The following is a 23,413-nucleotide window of genomic DNA, read 5'->3' as shown; positions in this document are numbered from 1 at the left end:
ATTAGAGTTTGGTAAAATTACGTGAATTACCTTAACTGAATTCGAAATGGGGGGAAGAGGTCTTTTGCAACATTCAAGAGCGGATAGCATGCTAAATTATTAGGAAATATCGTTTTTACAAGTGCAACGCGCATATTTGTGAAGCAAAACAGATTCAAACGCGGAATGTCTTAGAGCAGTAGCAAGCATCTTACTACACTCGTGTCCAAAAGCTAAGGACGAACTATATTTTATGAAAAATATAGTTCGTCCTTGGCTTTTCAAAAATTTCAAAAATTTACGAAAAAATATTTTCATGAATACAGCCAAATGGATATAAATTTATTGCCGACATACTAAAAAGTTATATTACAACAGAAAAATGTGCTATAAATTTCGTACAAGTTAAATTGCAATATGTTTTTAGCAAAAGTTAAATTTCCTAAGAACGTAGTCAAGAAATTAATGTGCGGAAAACTATGCGAAGAGATATTTCAGTATGGAACATGTCCACCCCGAACTGGGATGAAGCTCCCGCAACGTCGTACCATTCTCAGCACCAAGTAATTCAAGTAGTCGTTGAGGCAAACCGTCCACTTTGTTTTCTGAAGGGAAATTCCGAGCAACAACGCGTCTCCCTATTGCGCTCCAAACGTGTCCTATGTGTTTAGATCTGGGGAGCGTACTGGCCACTCGATTCGATTAATATCCTTGGTCTGCAGAAGTATCTCCACTGCTCGTGTACGATGTGGTGTGGTATGGTATTGTTATCCATAAAAATGAATTCTTCGCCTACAGCGCCAATCGGTGTGTCCATTAAACATAATGTCCCCCCCCCCCTCCCCACACACCATGATCTGTACGACCGCCGTATCTATTCCTTTTCAAGAACATTCTCGGGATGGTAAGCAGTACCACTTTCATGCCAGATCAAGTGTCGTCTAGAATCGGAGGAAAGATTAAAACTAATCTCATCTGTCAAGAGTACATTAGCCCATTGGGGTCTTGTTCAATTGTTAAGGATACGACACCACTGAAAACGTGCTCTAGTTTGTCGCGCCTTGCTACAGCTTGTCGAGATATGCGCGTTTACCTGTGCCTGAATGGATCCGACTTGCAAGCTGACCTACCATGGTACGTCGATTACGTTTTGCTGCTATAACCAAAAATCTGTCTTCATGTTCCGCGGTAGAGCGAGGGCGACCCCTTAGCAAACGTCTAGGAACACACTCCATTGGTTTGAAACGCTGCCCAGAGCCTGGATCCAACGCTTTTATGAGATCCCAAACTCTCTGGCAATATTAGGAGCCGAGTGTTTACGCAAGAGAAAGTGTGTTTGGGGAGGGGGGGGAGAGGATTATTGTACATATTTCTTTCTGCAAACTGGCTCCAACACACACACACAATCTGTTCCTTGACCTTAGAGATGCTCGAGTTAATAACATTTTAGTTATTACCCATTTTTAAATGTTTAAATTCGGCTGTTTTATTCTTTCTAAAGTTTCCAAAAAAAGCTAAGAAATGTCTCAATCAGACAAGATCGAGTTTTGTTCCAATAAGTCAAATTTTGGTACGCCCAATAGTTACTCTCAAAAGGGGATTCGAAGTGGGATTCAATGGCGCTCATCAGACTTAAACATTTCGTTATGTGAGTGGCAGATTGCCTGTTAATTGTACGTGTGTTCTGTAGCAGCTTGTTTTACTGGAGGAGGTCTCTGCCAGTTGGAAATTTCAACTGAAAACGAATTAGCTTTCTAAAATGAAGCTTCTTGAGGGGGATTCGTAAAGTCCTTCCAACCGAAAGGCACTTCGCGACTGCGCAATGCAGGGCCACTAAAACTCAAGTTAATTGCCGATATCGATGATGTCATCAACCAATACGTGCGCACACTTATTTCTGAAGAACCAGCTCAAAATAATCATTTCCATAAGTGGGAGTAATTACTAATAAGCCCCTGCTAGAACAAAATGATTTTTTGTTGTTGAGCGACTGCCTTTACGCATCGTAGAAGAATATAAATAGGCAATGGAGCTGAAGATTTATGGGAATGCCTTAAGTATGACCATAGTTTTCAAGCATTAAAAACACACCATCCTCAATTAGCCTTTCTAAGATTCAACTGCCGGATGAAATCAAGCGCAGTAGGAATATAACACAACCAGGTTAGCTAGCTGCTTTGGAAAACTCAAAAAGTTAATTTTAAGTGCTATGAGAGAACTTTTTTTTTTTTCCTTACAAAATTTGTTTGGAGTAGATGGCAGGGATTTGAGAAACATTTACAATTTGTGTCTTAAGAATGTTTTGGGTTCCGTCAAGTTCCATTACACAACATTTGACATTGCATTTACTAGGGCTCTCGCACTTTGTCACTTGATATCTGCATGGGCTGTTACACTCACGGTATTTCTTCGCTATCAGGAAATAGTGCAGCGTAGAACTTAAAATGTTAACTAATAAAATGCAGATTTCAGGTTCAAAACAGTTAAGGTTTTCTCTGTCATATCCGTAAACTGGATTTTATATGTGAAAAATATGAATTTCACAACGCACTATTTATTGCAAACTGCTTCTATAAATACTAGGCGTATGAATATATACTGTATATGCCTGCATGGAGCAGACGACAATGTGCGCATAACATTGCGTGACAGCATACTATGCGCAGAACGATAAAAAAAAAAAACGTTTCTTTCATATTAACGAATATTTAATATAAAACTTTTTTTGACAAAAAAAAAAAAGATTGATGTTGTAGCTATTAAAATCTGCAATTTTGGAAACTCACAGAATGAAAAATGTCAGTTTATAAAAGTGCCACCTACTCAGCGAAATCAATAACATAAAACGAATTAAAAAACATTTCTTTAAAAATCAACCGGAATTTTATTTCTTCGGCAACTTTTTCGTCTAAATGTGTCTGAACATTTGATACAAATCACACTTCCGTTACGAGTAATTCCAGTAACTGGATTAAGTTGTTTGAAATAATCAGATAATTGAGGACTTACAACTAGGCTTTCCGGTCTTCGTTCTTAGAAAATTAAATCAACTACATAAACTAGTTTCTTTACATGCTACGACAAGAACATCAAGTCGATCGTTCGTTGATATGTCAATGATATTATTAACCTATATTTAAAAGCTGAAGAATCGAAGGCTTCGATGAATACTAAAACAACCGAAAATTAGTGGACCCGAACTTCTCGAGTCATTAAACATTGAGCGAAAATGACTGAAATGTACGCAATCACATAAATTCGCATTGATATACACTTACGTTTTAAAAACACGTAGCTATTCTTTCAATACGTGATGTCCTTTTATGTTTGATATTTTTGCTAGTCTGGATGAGTGCTTTATGTAAAAATTCACAGCATTAAATACAAGCTGCTTTATCACTTTGAAAGCGAGATTTCTCTCTCTTTTTTTTTTTTTTTTATTTATTTACAAGGGCGGCTCGTGCATAGGCACTGCGGAACTGCAGCACCCCCAATTTTTCTCGATATATAAATATATTTATTAATTTATTTATATTTGCTTGTAATATTTAATTTTATCATCACCAATCCTATACAATTCTCTTATTTTGTATAAAAAATAATAAAAATCCATCTTGTAGCACTTAAGAGTGTGAATGACGCTAGCAGCACTGTGTTTACCACAGTGTTGTATTGCTACGCGCGCAAGCATATACACGTCATAGTGAGATGCGAGCTATTAGCGTAATGCGACACTGTCCGTCTCTCAGTTCCATTGTTGTTTGTATGCAGTTTGCGCCAGTAGTCGAGTGTTCGTAGTGCTTATCGTGTTTACTCCGTCTCTTTAAATATTTGGACAATTACAATTAAAGACATAACATTTATTATAGTAATTTTTTAAATAAATTTTTAATTATACTAAACTGTATAATTTTATCGATAATAAACAATATCGTTTCATGTTCAATTTTTTACCATCATTTTGATATTTTATCCAAACATGTATACACTGCGCTTACAGTGTGAATGTATATTTCGAAAGATGCAGCGCCCCCACGATTTCAAGCCACTGTTTATTTATATCAATACAATGTTTTCAAATCTCACTAAGATTACACTAATGATAAATGTAAATTTTACACATTGTGGCCCATTTAAATCTGGAATACCTATGATACAAGTCTTATGACATTTAAAAAAAACACTTGCTGAAGCTTTTTGAAACATTATATTATTGTGATTAAGTATCAGTTATTTCCTTTATTAAATTTTATTAATTTTTGAAGCTTCGTTGAGAATATTTCCTATTTTCTTCTGTAGAGCTTTTTTTTATTTTATTTTTTGATATAAAAATGATTCACTTGTTTTCTAAAAATATATTCTTATATTCATTGTACTTTATCAGATATCCGATGACTTTTTAAGTGCACTGATGTCATTATAATAATGATCTCCACAGTAATGATCTTATGCCTTGAGATAAGGCTTGATTTGCATATAAGTAATAGCAAAATAATAATAATAATAATAATAATTACAGAATGACTTGTCAGCAAACCTCTTTGAGCAACTTTGGCTACCATAAGTCTAGGTCAGCACATATATTTGCAATTATTTTTGCTCATTCGTTCCAGCAGACCATGAAAAATCCAACGGGTTTACTTACTGAGTCTTCTCCAATGATCCCACAAAGTCTCTAGAATCATTCTGGAACTACTGGAGCAAGCACTGTAACTTGATTTTAGGAAGCCATTCTTTGAGGATGATGAACTGTTTCAAGTTCCAAAAAGCTATACTTCTTGCATTTACTCTTCCGGATGACAAAATGAGCAGCATTATATTGTGATCTTGGCATACCAATGATGGTGCAGTTTACGACCTCCAAAATAATTAATGTCCACCTTGGCATGGATATGCTTATGTAAGCTGCAAGCAGTGTGTAGTACACCACATAAATTTATTTCACGTTTCAAGGATCTTTGGTACTGTGTCAACCTATCGTATCCTACATTTAAAGGTGTATTTTTTAAAGCAGAAACCACACAAAATAATTCACGTTGTTTTGAAGCTTTCTTAGAGATTCCAAACTGTGTAATCAATAAATGTATTTATTCTACATTTATTACAGCTAAGATTTGGGGTGGATCAATATGCGTTAAGACGCATACTAAGTCTGAGTCTAGTATATCATGCCTGTTAATTGCATGTGTTCTTTGACCGATTGCGGGGTGTAAAACCGGAAGTAAACAACACACCCACTTCCGTATAAGACTGGTTAACCCACTTTCAGTTGAAAAGTTCCGCTGCGGAGGCTCTTTGAGCTTATACCATCTATTCATTCAAAAAGAGATAGAATAGTAAATTGATTAACGTTTGTATAAGTTGGAAACATTCTGTAGGATATCGTGCATCACCTAGCAGACTCTTGAGTTCTCCATATTTCTCAAGAACAGCATGATAACTAACCCGACTTTTTTTAAGGTTCACAACATTTACCTTTTTTTTTTGTATGCAGCAAATAAACCAGTTGGATTAACTGAATAATATTTTAACATTTACCTACTATTAAATGGGAGAAAAAGATATCACTGTTGATTCAACAGTGCTCGGAATGTTTCTTTAATTCAAGTAAGTTCTGAGACAGGATCATAAGATATATAAATGTATTATATACAATATGAGTCACATCTTTATATCGTTGCTTGTTGGTACCGCCATTTAAATGCATAGTTGTTTTTTAATACGTTATAATGCATGTGGAAAGAATCATGTGTGTGTTAGTGTCATCAACAAATGAGTCACAAGATCTGAGAAAAACTGGACTTTATTGTACATGATGCTGAATACACTTCTTGACGCATACAAAGGAAACTAGATATCCAGCACTCGGTTCGGTTATATAAACAGGGCAATAATGACAAAAAACACGAGAAACACTCAGCTTTTGGGGAAGAGAAGAAAGATGGGAAGCACCTTACACTGAAGCTGTTTTCCTAAAGTTTGGTTCAGAAACACTCTTGACTGCCTACATTTTTATATTTGAAATCTTTCTCTTAATGACAGATAAGGTAAATGGGACTTCCACGATGGAGAAATCCAGGAACATAAAACCATCAATTTACTTTCTCCGAGTTTAATTTCTAAAGAAACCCTCTGCGCTCGTTTTACTTGACGTAACAAAATTTGAAAATGAAAATCACGTTCAACAAAAAAAAAAAAAAAATTTGCGTTAGCACACCATCTTCAGCATTGCGAATGGAAACGCTTTCGTTTGAACAGCTGCGCGAATATGCACGTGTTCATTCGATTATTTTCATTAGTTTTTTTCGTTTTTCCTATAGGTCAGCTGACAACTGACCTCACGATCTGAGCATGCGTACATAAAATTTTTATCCTTTTTTCGTTTAACGTCAATGGCTTATATCTACGTGTCCAAGGAATCGACATTATTGAAATCTCACTTTCTAAGCAAATAAAAATAATTATAATTAAAAAAAAACAGAACAGTTCAATTATTCAATGCTAAAACATATTTACGTATTTACATAGCTTCACCTAAGATCCAGATCGTTAGATAAGGGAATTAATGAGCGGTAAACGAAAGATCGTTCAAATCTGCTGCTACGGAACAGATGTAGTCCCCAAACCCATCAATTATAGACTACTGGGATTAGTAATGGTGCCAAAGCCACAAAACTCGATCAGTGATTGTACGTAACGTATTTGTAAACGATCCGGCTCAAGGCAGACATATTCGGGGGGTGGGGGGGGGCGATGTGGCGATCTACAATTTAAAAGTTCTTCTGTCCATGATTTTAGATCCGTTTTTCTTTTATACGAAGAAAATAAATACATTTGAGAATAATTTAACAACGGATATATCATAATCAAGAATATTTGTCCCGTTTGTTGGTTCCCACCTTAACCAAGAACCATCGAATACACTCATAATAGAAATAGTGAAATTCTTGTTGTTGAATTAATGTTAAAAAGTCGCTACTTGCAGCAACAATGTTTTTTGACAAATATCGAGGCATAAAAAAAAAATAACAACTCTTTAATGTGTTCGACAATTATTATGTTGATTCTAAAGTTCTGATAAAAAGTTTAATGTAGCAAGTACAAGAGCGGACACGGTTGCGAAGACTAGTCATTTTATATCAATAAATTCTGTTGTAACGGTAGGGAGTAAATTTATCACTGTATTAATTTCCATGCAGCAGCATAAATTCTTGACAGCTGTTATTAATCACGGTACTGCGAGCAAGACCAGATGTTACCATTCGGGTCCAGCTGCTTCATGGTCTCTGACGTCACAAGGCAAATGATTAATTGTTGAGTTCTCTATTTTCAAATATTAAAGGACAATTTTGGCATAACATGACGCTGTTTAAAGAGTCCGCGAAAAATTAACAATGCTAATGATTCTTAAGATTTGACACTTAATAAATTACAAAAATTGGGACTTGATTAATAGCGTTACTGTTCTAATAATTAGCGTATAAGGATTAAGATATCTTTTAATGGTTTTCATTTATCGCTACGCCGAGACAAGTTTCGTCTATAGTTTTTGAAAAGGCATGCTCGATGTGTGCGATTTAAAAGAGAAAAATTAGTAAAAAAAAAAGAAATAAAATTACTGAGTTACAAAACTTTTCTACCAATCACAGAAATCCTTAATGTTTATCGGCGATGGGATCTTTGAAACGATGAAAATTCACCGTCTGTTTATGTAGTGTGTGTCTTTTATAGCACGCGCTCCACCCTGGTGTCTTCGACAGCGAGAGAGTGACTTGGTCACTATGAATTATGTTACAGTTTTGGGAGGAGACCATTTCGCCAAAGTAAATTCACGAGGTTTTTTTTGTTCCAAAATGTTACCTGCATTTCTCCATAGAGTAGGTGGAAAGGTTAAAAAGATAATTAATCTTCACGATGAAATGGGTTCCGTGTATGAAGCAGCAAGGTTGAATATATATATATTTATGTAGATATATGTATATATATAATATATATATATATTAGAAATGGACGGACGTTTGTGAAAACTATCACACAAATATAAACCTCGCCACTTCGACAAAGATCGAGTCCTCATGACACACAGATCAACTGTGTTCTTCTGTTTTCAAAAAGAGATCATTTTTAAACTTTGTGCATAAAAAATAATCGTAGCTTCAAGAACTACAGTTTTCAAATAATTTAATTAGACTTTTAAATGAAATTTTGGGAGTTTTTTTTTTATTATTATTTTTAATCTCATGTTGGAGAAAGTATAAATATTAAATCAACATTAGTTCTTGCTTAAGATTTTTGGATTGGTGTAAATAAATATGCAAAGAATACATTCCAATATAATTTAGGAAGCGAATAAATTGTAGTTCATTGCAATTAAATATGAAATAATTCAGTCCCCCCCCCTCTCTCTCTTTAATGGGCCCCTATAAGCGGGGGGGAAAATGTCACTAATCTCAGCGCACTTCTGGAGAAATTTTAAATTGCACGGTCGACTCTAATGTATTCCCGCGTATTCATTATTCCAATATATCCTCCAAATTCAAGTTTATTCAGGACTAGACAATGAAACCTACCATTTTATACCGAGTCCATTTCAAGTAACTTCCATCGTCACGTTCTACTTAGGAGCAGCACAGTATAAAGCAGAACAGCACATTGCCATGCTGTTCTGTCATATACTGTGCTATGGGTGAAGAATTTATAAAGCTAACCATCTAAGATAGAATGGATAATCCTATCTGTAGAGTCCTCCATGTCTATTTATTGTGTCTGTTCTTAAAAGGGGGGGGGGGGCAGGAGAGCCAGAAGAGTCTGCTCCTCACCACGAGACTTGCCAACTCAACTAAAAAGCACTTATAAATGATTTTCGAGTGCTAGACAGGATTTCAATGCGAACTTTCGTCTCTCCAAACATAGCACGCATCCCCCCCCACACACACACACAGAGAGGCAAACAAGATAAATTTATATTCTCCTTTGAAAAAATGCCGTGTTAATTTTCTTAAGTAAGAACTGATATTTCCAAATAAAAAATGATCATCGAAAATAGGAGTGGAGGAAAAAAAAAAAAAAGGAAAATCACAACATGTGAGGAATAATAGGAAACATAAGACATAAAAAATAAAAAGGTAGCTGCCTTCCTGTAAAATCAGTTACAAACATGACACGATGTCGGTGTACTGGCAATCTGCACAGAAATGCGTGGAGCGTGAACAGCTTGAATGATCAAGCTGTTCAACACAAGTATTAGAAAATATACAAGTTCAGAGATGACAATAGTCCACCATTTTTTAAGGGAGCGGATGGGCAAATATTGGGGGTACAGAAAGAGAAAAAGGGGCTGACTGTCGAGCTTCTTTAATGTGGAAGATAAATCTGAAACTGGTAAGACAAGACAATTGCAGATTTTTTTTTTCAGAGGGGGGGGGGGAGTCATATTGCGCATGAGTAAACCAAATGTTACGATATTCATTGATGAAAATATTAAGAACAGTTCGTTTACCAAAAAAACTGTAGTGATAAAGAAAAGAATGCATGCAATTAGCCAGGTTTGGCACTAAGCTCGTTTGAAACTACCAACAGACAAAAACATGAGGGGGGAGGGTGATAAAAGAATTAATAGGCAAGGAACAAACTGCAAACACATTAAAATAGATAAATACTGTATTCATTTATCTCGTTTTACAGTCCATATAATGTTAAAATTACATACTCACACTACACTGCAAAATATTCTCCCATATATACATGAAACCGTGTGCTTTACAGTGTAGTCTGAAGTGTGTAAAATAATATATAAAACATATCGTCAAAAAAATGCCTTCCATAACCAATTATACGTTTTTTTTTTTTTTCCTTTGCTTTGGACATTTCAAAAAAGTTTGAACTGAATCGGCGAAAAGACAATTATGAATGATAAAGTGAAAAAAAGCAACATCAATAATTTACTTATGAAACGTATACCTTACTTAAAAAGTGGAAACAAAAATTAAGTAAAATAAACACAAAAAAAAAAAAAAAAATGAAGCTCTGAATCAAATCACGACATAAGTTCACAACTGCTGGTTCAAGCCTGTGCTTGCTGGCCTGCCTACAGGACTGTACAGAAAATATTACAGTAAAATTCCCTGAGATTCTGCACAGCCTTGCACCAAACAAACAAACGAACGAACAAATAAACAAACAAAAAAAAAATGTTTATCACGTGATATGGCTACAAACTACCACATCAAAAACATAATTACAGTTGTGGGTATTAAAGGTACTAAAACTTAAGGATACACACAATAACGTTTAAATCAACATTATCACTGATAGACATTTTATATATAAAAAAAAAAAAAAATCATGCGTTTTACCAATATGCTCTTGGATGTCACACAGCGACATAGTTCATGACGTCAGGTGGGCTTAAGTGCATTTTTTTTCTTATTTTTTTTTTCTTTTGTATCCTAAACACTTTAGCAAGAAAGCTACAGAGATTATATATGCCACTCTGTAATTTTTTTTTTTTTTTTTAAACACAAACGTAATAACACTACAAAAAATATCTACAGAAGCTCATTACAGGCAAATGCATTTAGATCAGCACCAGAATCAGTGATTGTCCATTTAATGTGGGTCTCACTTGAAGTATTAAATATCTGATTTATTCTTTAATACGAATGGCATGATACCAATACCAAACTTTTATATTTCTCCCTCTTGGAACATTTTTTTTTTTTTCGTGAATTTTTAAAAATACTAGAATTAAACAACAACAGCTTTAGATTTAAAACACTAAAATTCCGAAACATTAGGGCTTTTTTTTCTTTTTTTTAGAGAATGCCTGTTGTCGATAATGCTAATTAAAAGAAATATATTTGACTGTATATGTAAAACATTACCACTTTGCACATGAAGCCTTATCCTCGTTTCATTTGGTTTGCTCGATACATTGTAAACATCAGAACCGATGCGGCCATGATTTAAATAATTTATACACTTCATATTAACTTATGAAAGTTACTTCATCTTGCCATAACGCACATCAACGATCGATGACCAAGCGTACGATGACATTGCAAGTCTTCGTTATACGGCTTAAGCTGGTTCATGTGAAAGGCTCTTTTATTTATTTATTTTTTTTTTTCTCACTATGTCCAAGGTTCCTTGCAAGTAAAGGCACATTTGGTAAGAGAATGTTGAAATCAGTCTCTATATAAGGCGATTCCTATGGCTCTGAGCAGCATAGAGAACTCCTTGGTACATAATTCCATTGATCTCCATACTGACCACAAGAGAGCTCTCCATCTGAGATCGTCCATCTGTTCAAGAAATATAATAATAACGTTTATAAAATTTATGAATTCCACAAGAATACGAAATTTATGATAACTAGTACATCATTATTGTAGACACGGGCATAAAATTATTACATAATCAAATATAATACTATGGACTTGAAAGTGTATTTCTGATAGCATTTACTCGCCTATTATCTCAAACCAATGCTATGACGAATAATAGCGAAATGAAGTCGCACATATGAATCTAAAACCAAGTCTTCATAAAATCATAATTCCGATTACAAAATTTTAATTAGGGTTCAACATTCTAGTACTTTAAAAGTTTATTATATTAATAAAATATATTTTTGCTTTCGGGACTTTCAATTTTGGAAGAGTTAGGTCCTATAGACACACGCGAAAAAATGGCTGTTAGCATCCATCCTATCCTATCTTTCTCGTCCGTTCTAGAACGGGTCGAGTCCCCTCCTAATGAGAGGGGCTTACTGGTGTATTAATGCAGCCGGTTCGCCACTCCTCTGCTGTATCCCTCATGACTGTAATTCCGTGTGTGTTCATGGGGTCGGTTTGCCTGCTTGCGGGATGAAAACCCCCAGATAAACTGGGGGGGGGGGGGGAACCCTGCTGTCCATGCCCAAGACCGGCTAGCTTGGCTAGCTGAGGAAAATCCTTAAGTTCCTCACTTCGTCGACGGGAATCGAAACTAGGACACTCCTTCCCCCAGGCATATGGTTGCGAAGCGCACAGCCACTAGGCTAACCGCGCAGACTCCAAATTCTGTCTAATAAAATGCATCACATTTTTTTTTTTACTTTAAATATGTAAGACAATGACAATAATATTAGGTTTATCTTGTCATCGTTGATAAGTTTAATTGGTATAAGTTGCAATGGAACAAACCATAAAGTCTGGAAGTGAACATAGCATTGAATAAAACAACCATGCGATATAATTTATAGCTAGCTTTCTTTTTGGCACATTGTCTACAGCAATAATTCCTGACTTTGTCTTTCAGCAATCACTGGAAGAAGAAAATCACTAGATCCTCATTATGTTCTCCTATTCACCGCTTGAAGAAGAAAATGCAAACGGTTAAAAAGCGACTATTAACATATAGATCCATCTAGAGTTTGTGTGCTTTTTGGTTCTTCACCAACTCTCCTCTGGCGATGAACTCCAAGAAAAACGTACGACCTTCGTGTAACTCACCTTCAGCAAAAGGTAAGCTAACTACATTTTTTTCCGACTGCATTCTACGGTTTGGTATTCAAGTATTAACTGCCATGATCCTAAGTTATCTATAGACAAATGCGATTTCCCAATAGAAGTCCAAAGATTTTTCTAAACTCAGAAAATGCCAAACATGAAGACAAACTTGAGAAGACTTATTAAACTGAGAAATTAAAAATTAAGAGAGAGAGAGAGAGAGAGAGAGAGAGTGAAGGAAAACCCAGCATACATCATATAGTCCATACTGATAAGGAAATATTTGGTGTCAATTAAACTTGAATTCCATGGTAATCTTTCTTGCCTTCATACGTAATTGGCTGTGGTGATCACAGCGAAGTACATTAGACATCGTTTTTACCGACACTTTTGTAGTGGATTTCAAAAAAAAAAAAAAAAAACCGGAAATCCTGTCACCCACACTGTCAATGTTCTTACGAGGCTAAGAGCATTAACAGCTATTCTAGACGTCTTTTATGATGGCATAATTAGGCACTATTCCTACCACTCGTAGTTCACTTTTATCTTAGCACGAGTTAAGTAGTGAGCAAAAATGACCCACATACCCGGGTTGGAACATAATGAGGTAACCACGCGGCAGACAGTGAATGAAAGTTGTCGGTCTATTTTTGTAGTGAAGCGGTCCTCTATGATGGATGGAAAGAACGGCACATCGCGTGCGTAAATGCAGAGATTAGTTTTTTTACCAACACACACACACACATACAGATTTTCCTCTGGAGTTGTTTCTCCTTTGATGGTACTGTCGACGTACAATAACACTTCCGGTTTCGACAACATAGCAGATACATCCCTGAATCTCTGGAATCAATAAGCACGTGACAAGCGAATGCTAACAGAAAGATGACACCGGTATGGTTTCGTCAAAAAGCTCGGATAAGGATATTTGCAGAGAAGACGTTTGTATTGATAAGCGGTAAAGTGATCTCCGTGTGTGTGTGTGGGGGGGGGGGGATGAATGTAAACTCCCGGATGTTAATCAGGTTCTCTACATTAAAATATTTCGGTTTATTAAAACAAGGATAACAGCTGAAGTTTTCGCAACTGCTAAGGTTTTTTTTATAAAAAAAACTGGGATTTATTATCATTTAAGATACCATTCGAATTCCCATGTTTTAAGGTAACAGACAAAATGCAAGTGGTAAAATAAATAAACGAGCAAATAATATAGAAAAACAGAATTATTTATGATAAAACACTGGATGGATTCTGTTGTCGTGTTGCATCTACTGTGTTATAAAAGTGGACGCAGCTGATATCCTCATCTCTATTGCTTGGAGAAGCGGGGGCAGCCTTTTCTGATCTCAGCATTGAATATTTTTCAAATACTGAGATCAAAAGTGCTGCTGCAGGGCCTTGCTTAGGGATTTTCACACGTCATTCAGAATTAAGCTTCAGTTGTGAATGAATAGTCTTAGTTTTTTTGAAATGAAGTGCCAAGAAATATTGTTCTAAATGAGGCATTGCTGTCATAGCACGCTCCGTAGAATGAACTAGCCGACGTAATACGTGTAGTTAGATCGGATTTCTCTCTTTTCTTTCTTTTTTGAGAATTTTTGAAACTGATTAGTAGCCTTTTAGGATAAGCATGAGCTTTCATTTTTGGAGTAGTTTGTATGTAACGTTAATATTTAGTTTTTTTTAGCAAAGAAACGATGCGAGTGGAGATACAGAGAATGACATTTTAATACTGAACCAACATACCAAGTCTCCTCATGCTTAGCAAACGAAAAAAAAAAAAAAAAAAAAAAATTCCGTGCAAGCAACTAGGTTTGAACAGTAGAGCCGAAACAACAGTTATAAAAACCCTACTCATCAACAGACAATATTTATTTATGTGACTCTCACATAGTTGACATACTCCGTCAGATACACTAGCTACTGCGTTTTCATGTCTTTATTCAAGAAGTACATAATTTTCTTCTCTTCCTTAACGTACATCACCTCTTAAGACATTATGATTAATGAAAAGGCGGTACTCTTGGCAAGTTGTTTCAAAAATAATCAACCGAGGTCATCCACTCAAATGCAGCCTTCGGTGTGAAGTCTTGATTCTGACCACAGAGGAGTCGAAATCTCCAATTAGATCCTGCAGCCATTCGGGTATCGTCAGTATTCCAACAAGTAAAGACATTTTGTAGACATCATCTATGCATATGTAACGCGATAACAGGCCATTCACAGTTCCATCATCAGCAGCTAATGAACTGCATTAGCCGTTAATAGCGGAACTTCCCCCCCCCCCTTGTTACCTTGAAAAAGTTACCAGTTTTACGAAGAGAAACGTCAGGATTGCTATTTGGGTATTAAAACGACGTTAATTTCCATTTGTCTTGGTTTCTCGAGCAATATTGTTTTACGTCCAATGACTAGACGTCTTCCACGTTGGCCGGGAATATTGATGTAGTCTAGGGTGGCCCTGTTGGAAGATCAAACTTCCGACATACTTCACCTACATCTTCCGTTCACCTCTCCACCACGATGAGGTGTGGGTAGGATGGAAGGTACTATTATTGAACAAATAACGAATTACAACCATTTACGTATACAACTGAACTAGGAAGGAAGGCCACATCTAGAAGCCAGAGAACAAGTTGCAAAAGCCGCAAGAATAGGAGGATGCAAATGAATATATTAAGAAAAATAGTAAATAAAATTAGATTAGATAAAATAAAAAATACAGATGTAAGAAAACAGTGTGAAATACATAAACAATTGGGTATCAACCCGAAGAATAAAATAGATTGAACACGTGGAAAGAAGGGAAGATAGAATAATAAAACAAGTCTACAGTTGGAAACCAAAGAATAAGAGAAGAACAGGAAGACCTAGAAAAAGATTAAAAGATACTATTAAAGAAGATGAAGTCTTGGTTGCAACAGCTATTGCGTCTAATGCGTGAAGAAGAATTTCCATTCACTAGTTTTTTAAACGAAGGATAAAATTACTGGACCTTATAAACAAGAAGACAACAAATAAATGGTTGCTGTACGGAATAACAAAAGACGTTTTTAAGGTAATCAATACGTGTACAGTATACGTGAGCTTACATAGGCTTAGGGTACACATTTGGCAATACGATGCGAACAATTTTATATATAAACAATATAAACAAATGGATTTTAATATCATAAGAACAAGGCACAGAAAAAACATTAAGTTCTTAAAGCTCTATGTCATGTTAGTCTACCACACTCAAAGACAAACTCGATATATTCGAGCTCAGGACATGATATTGCTATCGGGCATGCCTTACATACATCGTTAATGGAATCTTACTGCGATTACAGTTGGAACGAGAGAGAATCTCTCCATTCAAAGCTACTGTAACATGAAGCGCTACGATTTTTTTTTTTTTTTTTTTTTTTTTTTTTTTTTTTTTTTTTTTTTTTTTTTAATGCTCACCTCTGCTGGTAATTTTGATGTGAGCGGCCGGCAATCCTGCATGTGCTAATAATCTCTCCTCTTCTGAAAGAAACCGTTTGGGAGGTGGTGCTGAAAGACTTTCGTCCATACCTTTTCGGGGTGTCATATCCAAAGATCTGGTACTTGGTTCTGGATTTCTTGGTACTTCTAAGTTTAACGCTTCTTGCTGGGGCAGTGTCATGTTGGTGGGAGTGGACGGGATACTGCAATTATCCTCTTCTCCTAAAGTACGAAAAAGGATTTAAAAAAAAAAAAAAAGTAATTAAAAAAGCAACAGTGCGAAACCTCAAAAATTACACGTGTATTAAAATACTATTTTGATTTTGTATAGTAAAAAAAAAAAAAAAAAAAATTTACTCTGATATGATCTCGTTCAGGCACGTTTTTCGTATGTCGCGTTTAAACGTGGACTTTCGACGCACTTCAGTTATAATTAATTAAATAACTGACAAGTCACGTATCACCTAATACATTAGAGCATTCCGGAACAATTCAACGACCACGCCTACTAACCCACAGTACACCCACGCGCATAAAATAGACACCTACAGTCGACGAAATATTAAATCAGTTTTTCAGCTTCAATAGCCACGCCCACTTGTTCAACACGACGAATCAAATGAATACTTGAAGGAAGGTAGTGGTATTATTAATTATGTATGCAGAGAGATATTCATCCCCCCCCCCCCAAAAAAAAAAAATCCAACCAGTCCTAAGTTAACACGAACTTTTGAAATTAATCTATCTGAAATATTTTTAAAAACAAAATTTCACGAAATTATTTTCAATGCGACATATAACATGGAGGCGGGGGGTTAAAAACTGTTCCCCAAACGTATTAAAATATTCATTGAGTTTCTAATTATATAAACATCCATGCAAAAGTTAAAGGAAAACTCATCAGTTAGCTTATGAAGGTGGACATAACTAAATGATTTCGATCAAGGAATAGAACACAAACTCAAAGTACTACAAACACACAGAGAAGATATAAAAACAGTGCATCCTTCTAATCTACTAGAAGGATGTTCTATGGAACATCCTTTGGAGAAAAAAAAATAGATGGTAAGAGCATAGTGAAGGATACACTTAAGATGATAAAGAACTTAGTAGAGGAGAAGTCGGAGTACGTGTGGAAATTGTTTAGCAAACTATGGGAAGGTATTGACTGGTAAGAGGATATTCCAGTACCGCTATATAAAGCAGGAAGCTTTCTGATTACTTCCTCGTAGAAAACACAGAAAGTTTGAAAAATGGAAAACAAACAAAAAGTTCTGAAAGTGGAACATGCGCACATTGCAGTTAGGAAAAACTGAAGGCTCATAAAAATCGCAAAACCTCTCCAGCAAATTAAGTAGCAAAAATAAAGTGGTGTTGGGAACAACAATTAAATTTTTAGCTTAATAATTATAAAACGGTTCGCTGGATGGAATTACCAAGGCAACCACTGCAAGTGACATTCGCTAACATGAATAGCTAGCCATCAACTTTTCTTTGGATTGGTAATTCACGAATATTTACTCTTAAGAGCAGCACACGTAGGGATAACTCTCGAAGCACGGAAAGAATTAAATGAAAGACAATATAATGAGCGTGTAATCTTACTTTTAGTATTGAATCAACGTTATTTAAAGTGTATAACAGAACAAGTCAAACGTTAGTCTCAATATACGATACAAGAGTATAATTCTGACTGACTTTTGCAAGAAAAGCAATCTTATGCTGTACCAGGAGCTAATATTCCAGCTAATTAAAAAAGAGCCTAGTCAATTAGTTTTTTCGCGTAGCAAACATTGAATTAAAAGTCCCATAAAAGTCTCACAGACACACATATTATACCAGAGGATTCTTGTGTGGTGACACGTTTTCCCAGCAACTAAACCTCGAAGCGTTTTGCTATGCGTGCTTGTAGACATACTTTTCTCTTCTCTTCATTTCCACACTCATTTTTTTTACGGAGGTTTTTCGGTTTACACAGGAAACGCCACTATAAAGTTCTTGGTGTCACCATCGAGTGGCCTGAAAAAGTTCCCCGTTTGGTGCCTTGAGCAGCTTTTCCGGAGATTATGTAGAAAATAAATAAATAAATAAAAATACGACTAAACCCTTTACTCCCAGACAAAGAAAATGGCGGCATTGCTAATTGGAAATGAGAGCTTGAAGTCAATTTCGACAAATAGATAAGTCCGCGCGGTTAGCCTAGTGGTTACGCGCTTCGCAACCATATGCTTGGGGAAGGAGTGTCCTAGGTTCGATTCCCGTGGACGACGTGAGGCGCCGAAGGATCTTCCTCAGTCATAACCAAGTTAGTCGATCTTGGGGGTGGACAACAGGGTTTTTCTCCCAGTTCACCTGGGGTTTTTCCTCCCGCAAAGCAGGCAAACCCACCCAGTGAACACAAGCTTTAGACAGACACGGGATACTACCGGGAATAAGGAGCAACCTAATTATTCCGCGGGATTATCGGTTACGGAAGCTTACGCTGTAAAATGTGTAGGCCTGCGCGAAAGCGTAACATACGACGATAGATAAGCGATAAATTAAATTGAAATTTGAAACAGACACTTTTTTGTGTGTGTGTGTTCTTGGGCTAGTATGTCTGATTAGCGGCGGGGGAGGATTCATGCTACGTTGCTATGAGACGGGCTAACTTACCCTCCATTTGAAACTCCCTTGATAGCGTTCTTATTGTGGAATTATTTTCCTTCATATTTTACATAAATTAAATCGATTCTATATTAAAATAAAAACGAAATTGTCATTCGAAATACCTGCACACATGAATACTGACATATAGATTACCGCTAAACAAGGGCGGCAGTTCAAAAGAATAAAACAGCTTATCAATAGACCAATAGTCTCTTTATTTATTTATTTATTTTTAAAGTGTTGTCCTCCAAATAAAACTAAGTATCCTCGTTTGCACGATTCAGAAACAATGGAAAGTTAGTAAGCCACAGAAGAGAAAAAAAACAATCCTAACTCGTAAATTAAATATTTAAAACAAACGCTTTAAACAGAATTGCTTGACAACATTAGCCATGTGCTACAACTGAAACAATACATAATAACTGAAGTTGGTTTTTTAATTGCATAAACTCCGATTTCTTTGCCAAGCATAAGGCCACACACATAGCGAACATCTTTAATATAAATTCCTGAAAATCGAGTGGTTTTGAATGATTGAACTCGCCAATAACTTGCACATTATCCATTGTTATTAATTACACTCACCGAATCTATAGCTTAAGTATTTTATACATAAAAAAAGACCCCCCAAAAAATTCCCCCTATACCTTTTCATTCGCGTCTAAAAACGTGATAAAATATGAGCTACTGTTCCCCTCAATCTTTACCGAGATAATGAAGATAACATAGACTGCTCACTCAGCATTGTCCCGTATGATAGGCAGTAATTTTAAGCAATTTTCCTTTCTAAGTACAACAGCTTTGATGCCTGCTAATCCTAAATTCAATTAACTTTTTACCTCGCAGGGGAATATCGTTTCTGCCTACAACAAAAGACTTTCATTGCTGCGTGTAACAGGAGACTGGCGATAACGGAATCAACTCTGGCCGTCTCCATTCAAATCGGGCTAACAGTTAACTCAGACAAATCGTGCTACAGAGAAAGCAAGAAAGAAATAAAGAAGAAGGGAAAAAAAAAAAAAAACAGTCACGAGTCACCTTTCCCCCGTGGCTATGAACTTGGACCCATTTCGTGAGGACTAGCTACATTAAAATTCCTTCATGCGACGTCCACTAAGTTGGAAATGACTACGAAAACACAAAGCCGAACCCCCCCAAGCAACCTAACAACATGCTGCTCCACCCTACCACTGTCACAGAGCAAATTAAATCCACTGATTGACCGCTACCTGTGTCTCAAGAGCATAAAACAAACAAGTGTAATCAGTAACTCGTCATCATTTACGCTAGATCTTTATCCTTCACTTTCTTCTGTCGTTGGCAAATAACCTAGTGACCCTGAAAAATGATTTATCTCTTCAATGACACTACTACTTGACTTCATTAGTTTTTTCGCTTCTTTTTTTTAAAGTCCCACTTCTGATCAATTGCAGTGGTTTCGCATTATAAAGCCAAAGCCAAAGCAAAAGAAAAAGAAAAAAAAAAAGCACGAGATCTTTTTCATCTGTTATCCAACAAAGCTGATTGTTGATTATTAACTGATCTGGCCAATGAAATCGACAGAGACGCATGCTCTGTTGTCGGCAATAATGACCAACGTCTGTTAATTACAGAGCGTTCTTTTTCAATGGACTTTTTTTTTTTTTTTTTTCCATTTTATGACTGCTCAGTTTTTAGAAGTGGTGAAAATATCAGCAATCATTCGACGATGTTTTCTCTCATCGTAAAGCACACGATCAAATTGCATTCGTAAAAATTTCGGCGTGTGTTATTTCGCAATTGAGTTCGCGATAAAACCTGCTAAGTCCGGATGTCAAGGAATTCAATGATGACACATTAAACTGGTGTGTGTATCAAAATTCCCAGTAATTACCAGTCTTCAGTAGTTAGACCAGAGGGCGGCAGTGACACATAAACGAACGGATATAAATCATTGCGAAACAATTTTTTTTTTTTTTTCTCCCCTGTTCCCTCTATCGCTTTCGATTCTTTGTATCGGCATCTACCCCATTATTTCTTGGAACATTTTATAACATCGCTAACGACTTGAATTAAACCGGATTTTCGCCACGAGCGTCAATACGGCGAAATATTGTTTTAATGTTCCCCTTTCTGCCATTTATAGGCCGATTGGTTTTTCAAATTTGGACCAGAACACACATATCAGAAACACGATAGCGATAGACGGAAATTGCCACTTGGTGGCGCTTGCGTTTCGTATAGGAGAGCAGTAACGGGTTTCATAGGATAATCGGAGAATATTGAAATAGGTGTGATGACTAAGCCTTGTGCTTAAACTAGGTGAACAATTGAAAGACTTTGGCTAAAGATTGTCGTATAAACTTTGGGATGAGAGACAGATGAGTTCTCCTGGAGCTTCGACAATAATGATCGATTGTACCATCACAATAAAAGACTCTTTTTTTTTTTTTTTGGATAAAATACTTAAAGATATCAGACAGTTTCCCCCTCTCTGTCTTATTCCACACGACAGAAGCATCGAACATACCATGCGACCCACGATACGACATTCTGGTTCCAATATTGGACGAGACGTTGATTCGTTGACAAAGAAACTGTGCATGAAAGTGGAGAAAACAACAAACTTCGTATTATCTTAAAATCAACACCCTCTACTGCATTTGAACAAGAACAAATGCGCTGATATTTGTGTTATTGTACATATGTAAATAATCCGAAAACAAGTGATTATTCGGGGCAACCTTATATTTACGCGTGTGGCAAAGATAAGTCCCCGATTTTATTTATCGTGGCTATCCACGTAGTCTATAACATTTACGATCTTAAGCGAGCTGGTGGCGATGTCACACCGGACGGTGAAAATCATCCGTTATAAACCGCGTATCCATATTAGTGATGAAATAATGTTTCCAATTCGATACTGACGGAATAATCTTCTCGAACGACAACCTTAAATTACGGCGAGTTAAGCGATCAGCTTGTTTGATTATATATATAAAAAATAAAAGCGTCCGACATCATATAACACGGATTTCCGCAAATACTTTGCGCCAATGCGTTTAGGAATGCCAACCATTCCTCGGCGATATTTACTACTTGCCAGTAACAACTAGGTTCTCATTCTAAATATAAACGTCTTTATTTTACATTCGCGTGTATGTCTTTGATAAAATAAGAGCAAGGAAAACAGATAGTCGGAACTTAAGATTAGATGAGCAACGCAAAAAAAATATTTTCTGTTCGTGTGCGTGCGAACAAAGGGGAAACTGACCGCAATGGGTGCGCGAACCTCTCCGGCAACGACCATAATCCTCACGGACACCTATCCGCACGTCTAAAAATAGCCTAACGTTATAAAGCGAAATAATTTTCCTGTAATGGGGTGCGAGGAGGAGGAATGAAGATGCCGACAGTGCATTCTAGATGCGCGCACGGGACAAGCGAATGTCGTTTCAGGGGGGCGCCCCTTGGAGGAAAACGGGATTGCGCCCAAGAATATTTTCCTTCGAATTTACGCCACATAAAGCAGATTTAAGTGTAGATACCTGTCATGTTTATGGTGTCGGCAACTCATTTGGTAAGGAGGAGGAGCTCTCAACCCACTTGTCTTCGCATAATGGGAGACGGTATGTCCACTCTATCACAGCTTGCTCTGTTGTTACATATCCGCTACTATGTAATCTTGCTTCGAGGGATTAATAAAAATAAGAAAGAGTTGGCACAGCACTGCATTTGCGCGGCCTTAATTCCGAGTCGAAACCACTGTTTCTAGGATTTAGAATCCTGAATTTAAGTACGCCTAGATGGCAGACTTCCGGTCGTTTTAGTGATTCACTAATAAACGAAACCCGAAAAGAATGGGTTGCCTCCGCTTCGGCAACGATGCTTGCCGTCTGATAGTTCATCGTCTATCACGTGTTCTCCCTAATTCTTTAAAGCAGTAGTTTAGATGACTGGATAGGTACCGAAGGAGATAAGGGCATCAAAGACGGAGATTAGCAAATATGTACACCATACGAAATCGATGGCTGACAGCTGTCACGATGTCCACTGTAGCCACAGAGATTATTTCAAAAAGACAGCATTACATAACTAAATTTCCCTAATGCAGTCCGTATCGTGGCTGAAAACAAGCGGTGCATAACCTTCGCGGGCTCTTCCTATTGCATCCAAGAAGACGCATCAGACACAGAAGCAAAATTATTGTAACCTACATAGAATCGATCTCGAGAAATGATGTTAGACATTATTAGCCACCAGAACGCTTAATGTCTAAGCTTTCCTTGATAAGTCTTCAAGTCATTAATGCGTACAGAAGAACAAAACTAATTAAGGATATCAAGTTGCTTAACATCTCGGGCTTGTATTAGTTCCATTTGATCGTTACCCACAAATATCCCATTTAAATCCCACTGTTTCCATCGCATAAATGCAATATGCGTGCGATGCAACCGCCTGCATTAATTAATTATAATCAAAAATAAAACGAGATGAGTATATACGTGTATTAGAGCTTCGGTGCGCGTAGCGCGCTAAAATAATGTTCTAATGTGCTCTCTCTTGCACTTTAACTCGAAAGAAATGCGATGTCACAAGACTCCCCCTGCGTGTTTATAATTTCTATTTCCGCTGTCATCTGATAGGACCCGAAAATATGGTTTGCATCTTTGTAATGTAAGTTGGACGTCAACGAAGTTATGGCTGGAAACAAGTTTTCTGGGGAATGTATATACGCAATTGCTTTATGGCGACTGACATTTCTGTGTAATTCAATTTTAAACAAGGACACATTTTAATGGGGGGGGGGGAAGGGGGATACAAGATGTTTTAAATATTTCAAAGCT

The 23,413-nt window shown here is 36.6% G+C and overlaps 1 protein-coding gene across 2 annotated transcripts in view; it reads right to left on the bottom strand.

Annotated features, from left to right (window-relative positions):
- Positions 1-5,764: 5,764 nt before the first annotated feature.
- retn (retained) overlaps positions 5,765-23,413 on the bottom strand; it is a 211,431-nt gene continuing 193,782 nt past the window's right edge. For both annotated transcript variants that reach the window (XM_090406073.1, XM_090406074.1), the window contains 2 exons: positions 15,918-16,160; positions 5,765-11,282 (listed from right to left, as the gene is read on the bottom strand). In XM_090406073.1, coding sequence (XP_090262199.1) covers positions 11,173-11,282; positions 15,918-16,160 — 353 coding nt within the window. In that variant the 3' untranslated portion in view covers positions 5,765-11,172. The remainder of the gene's footprint in view (positions 11,283-15,917; positions 16,161-23,413) is intronic.

Source organism: Typopeltis vanoorti, chromosome 16 (assembly GCF_054136105.1).
Source record: "Typopeltis vanoorti isolate ZY-2024b chromosome 16, IOZ_Tvanoo_1.0, whole genome shotgun sequence".
Lineage (NCBI taxonomy): Eukaryota > Metazoa > Arthropoda > Arachnida > Uropygi > Thelyphonidae > Typopeltis > Typopeltis vanoorti.
Note: the sequence above shows the minus strand (reverse complement) of the source record. Positions and strands in the feature narration are given on the sequence as shown.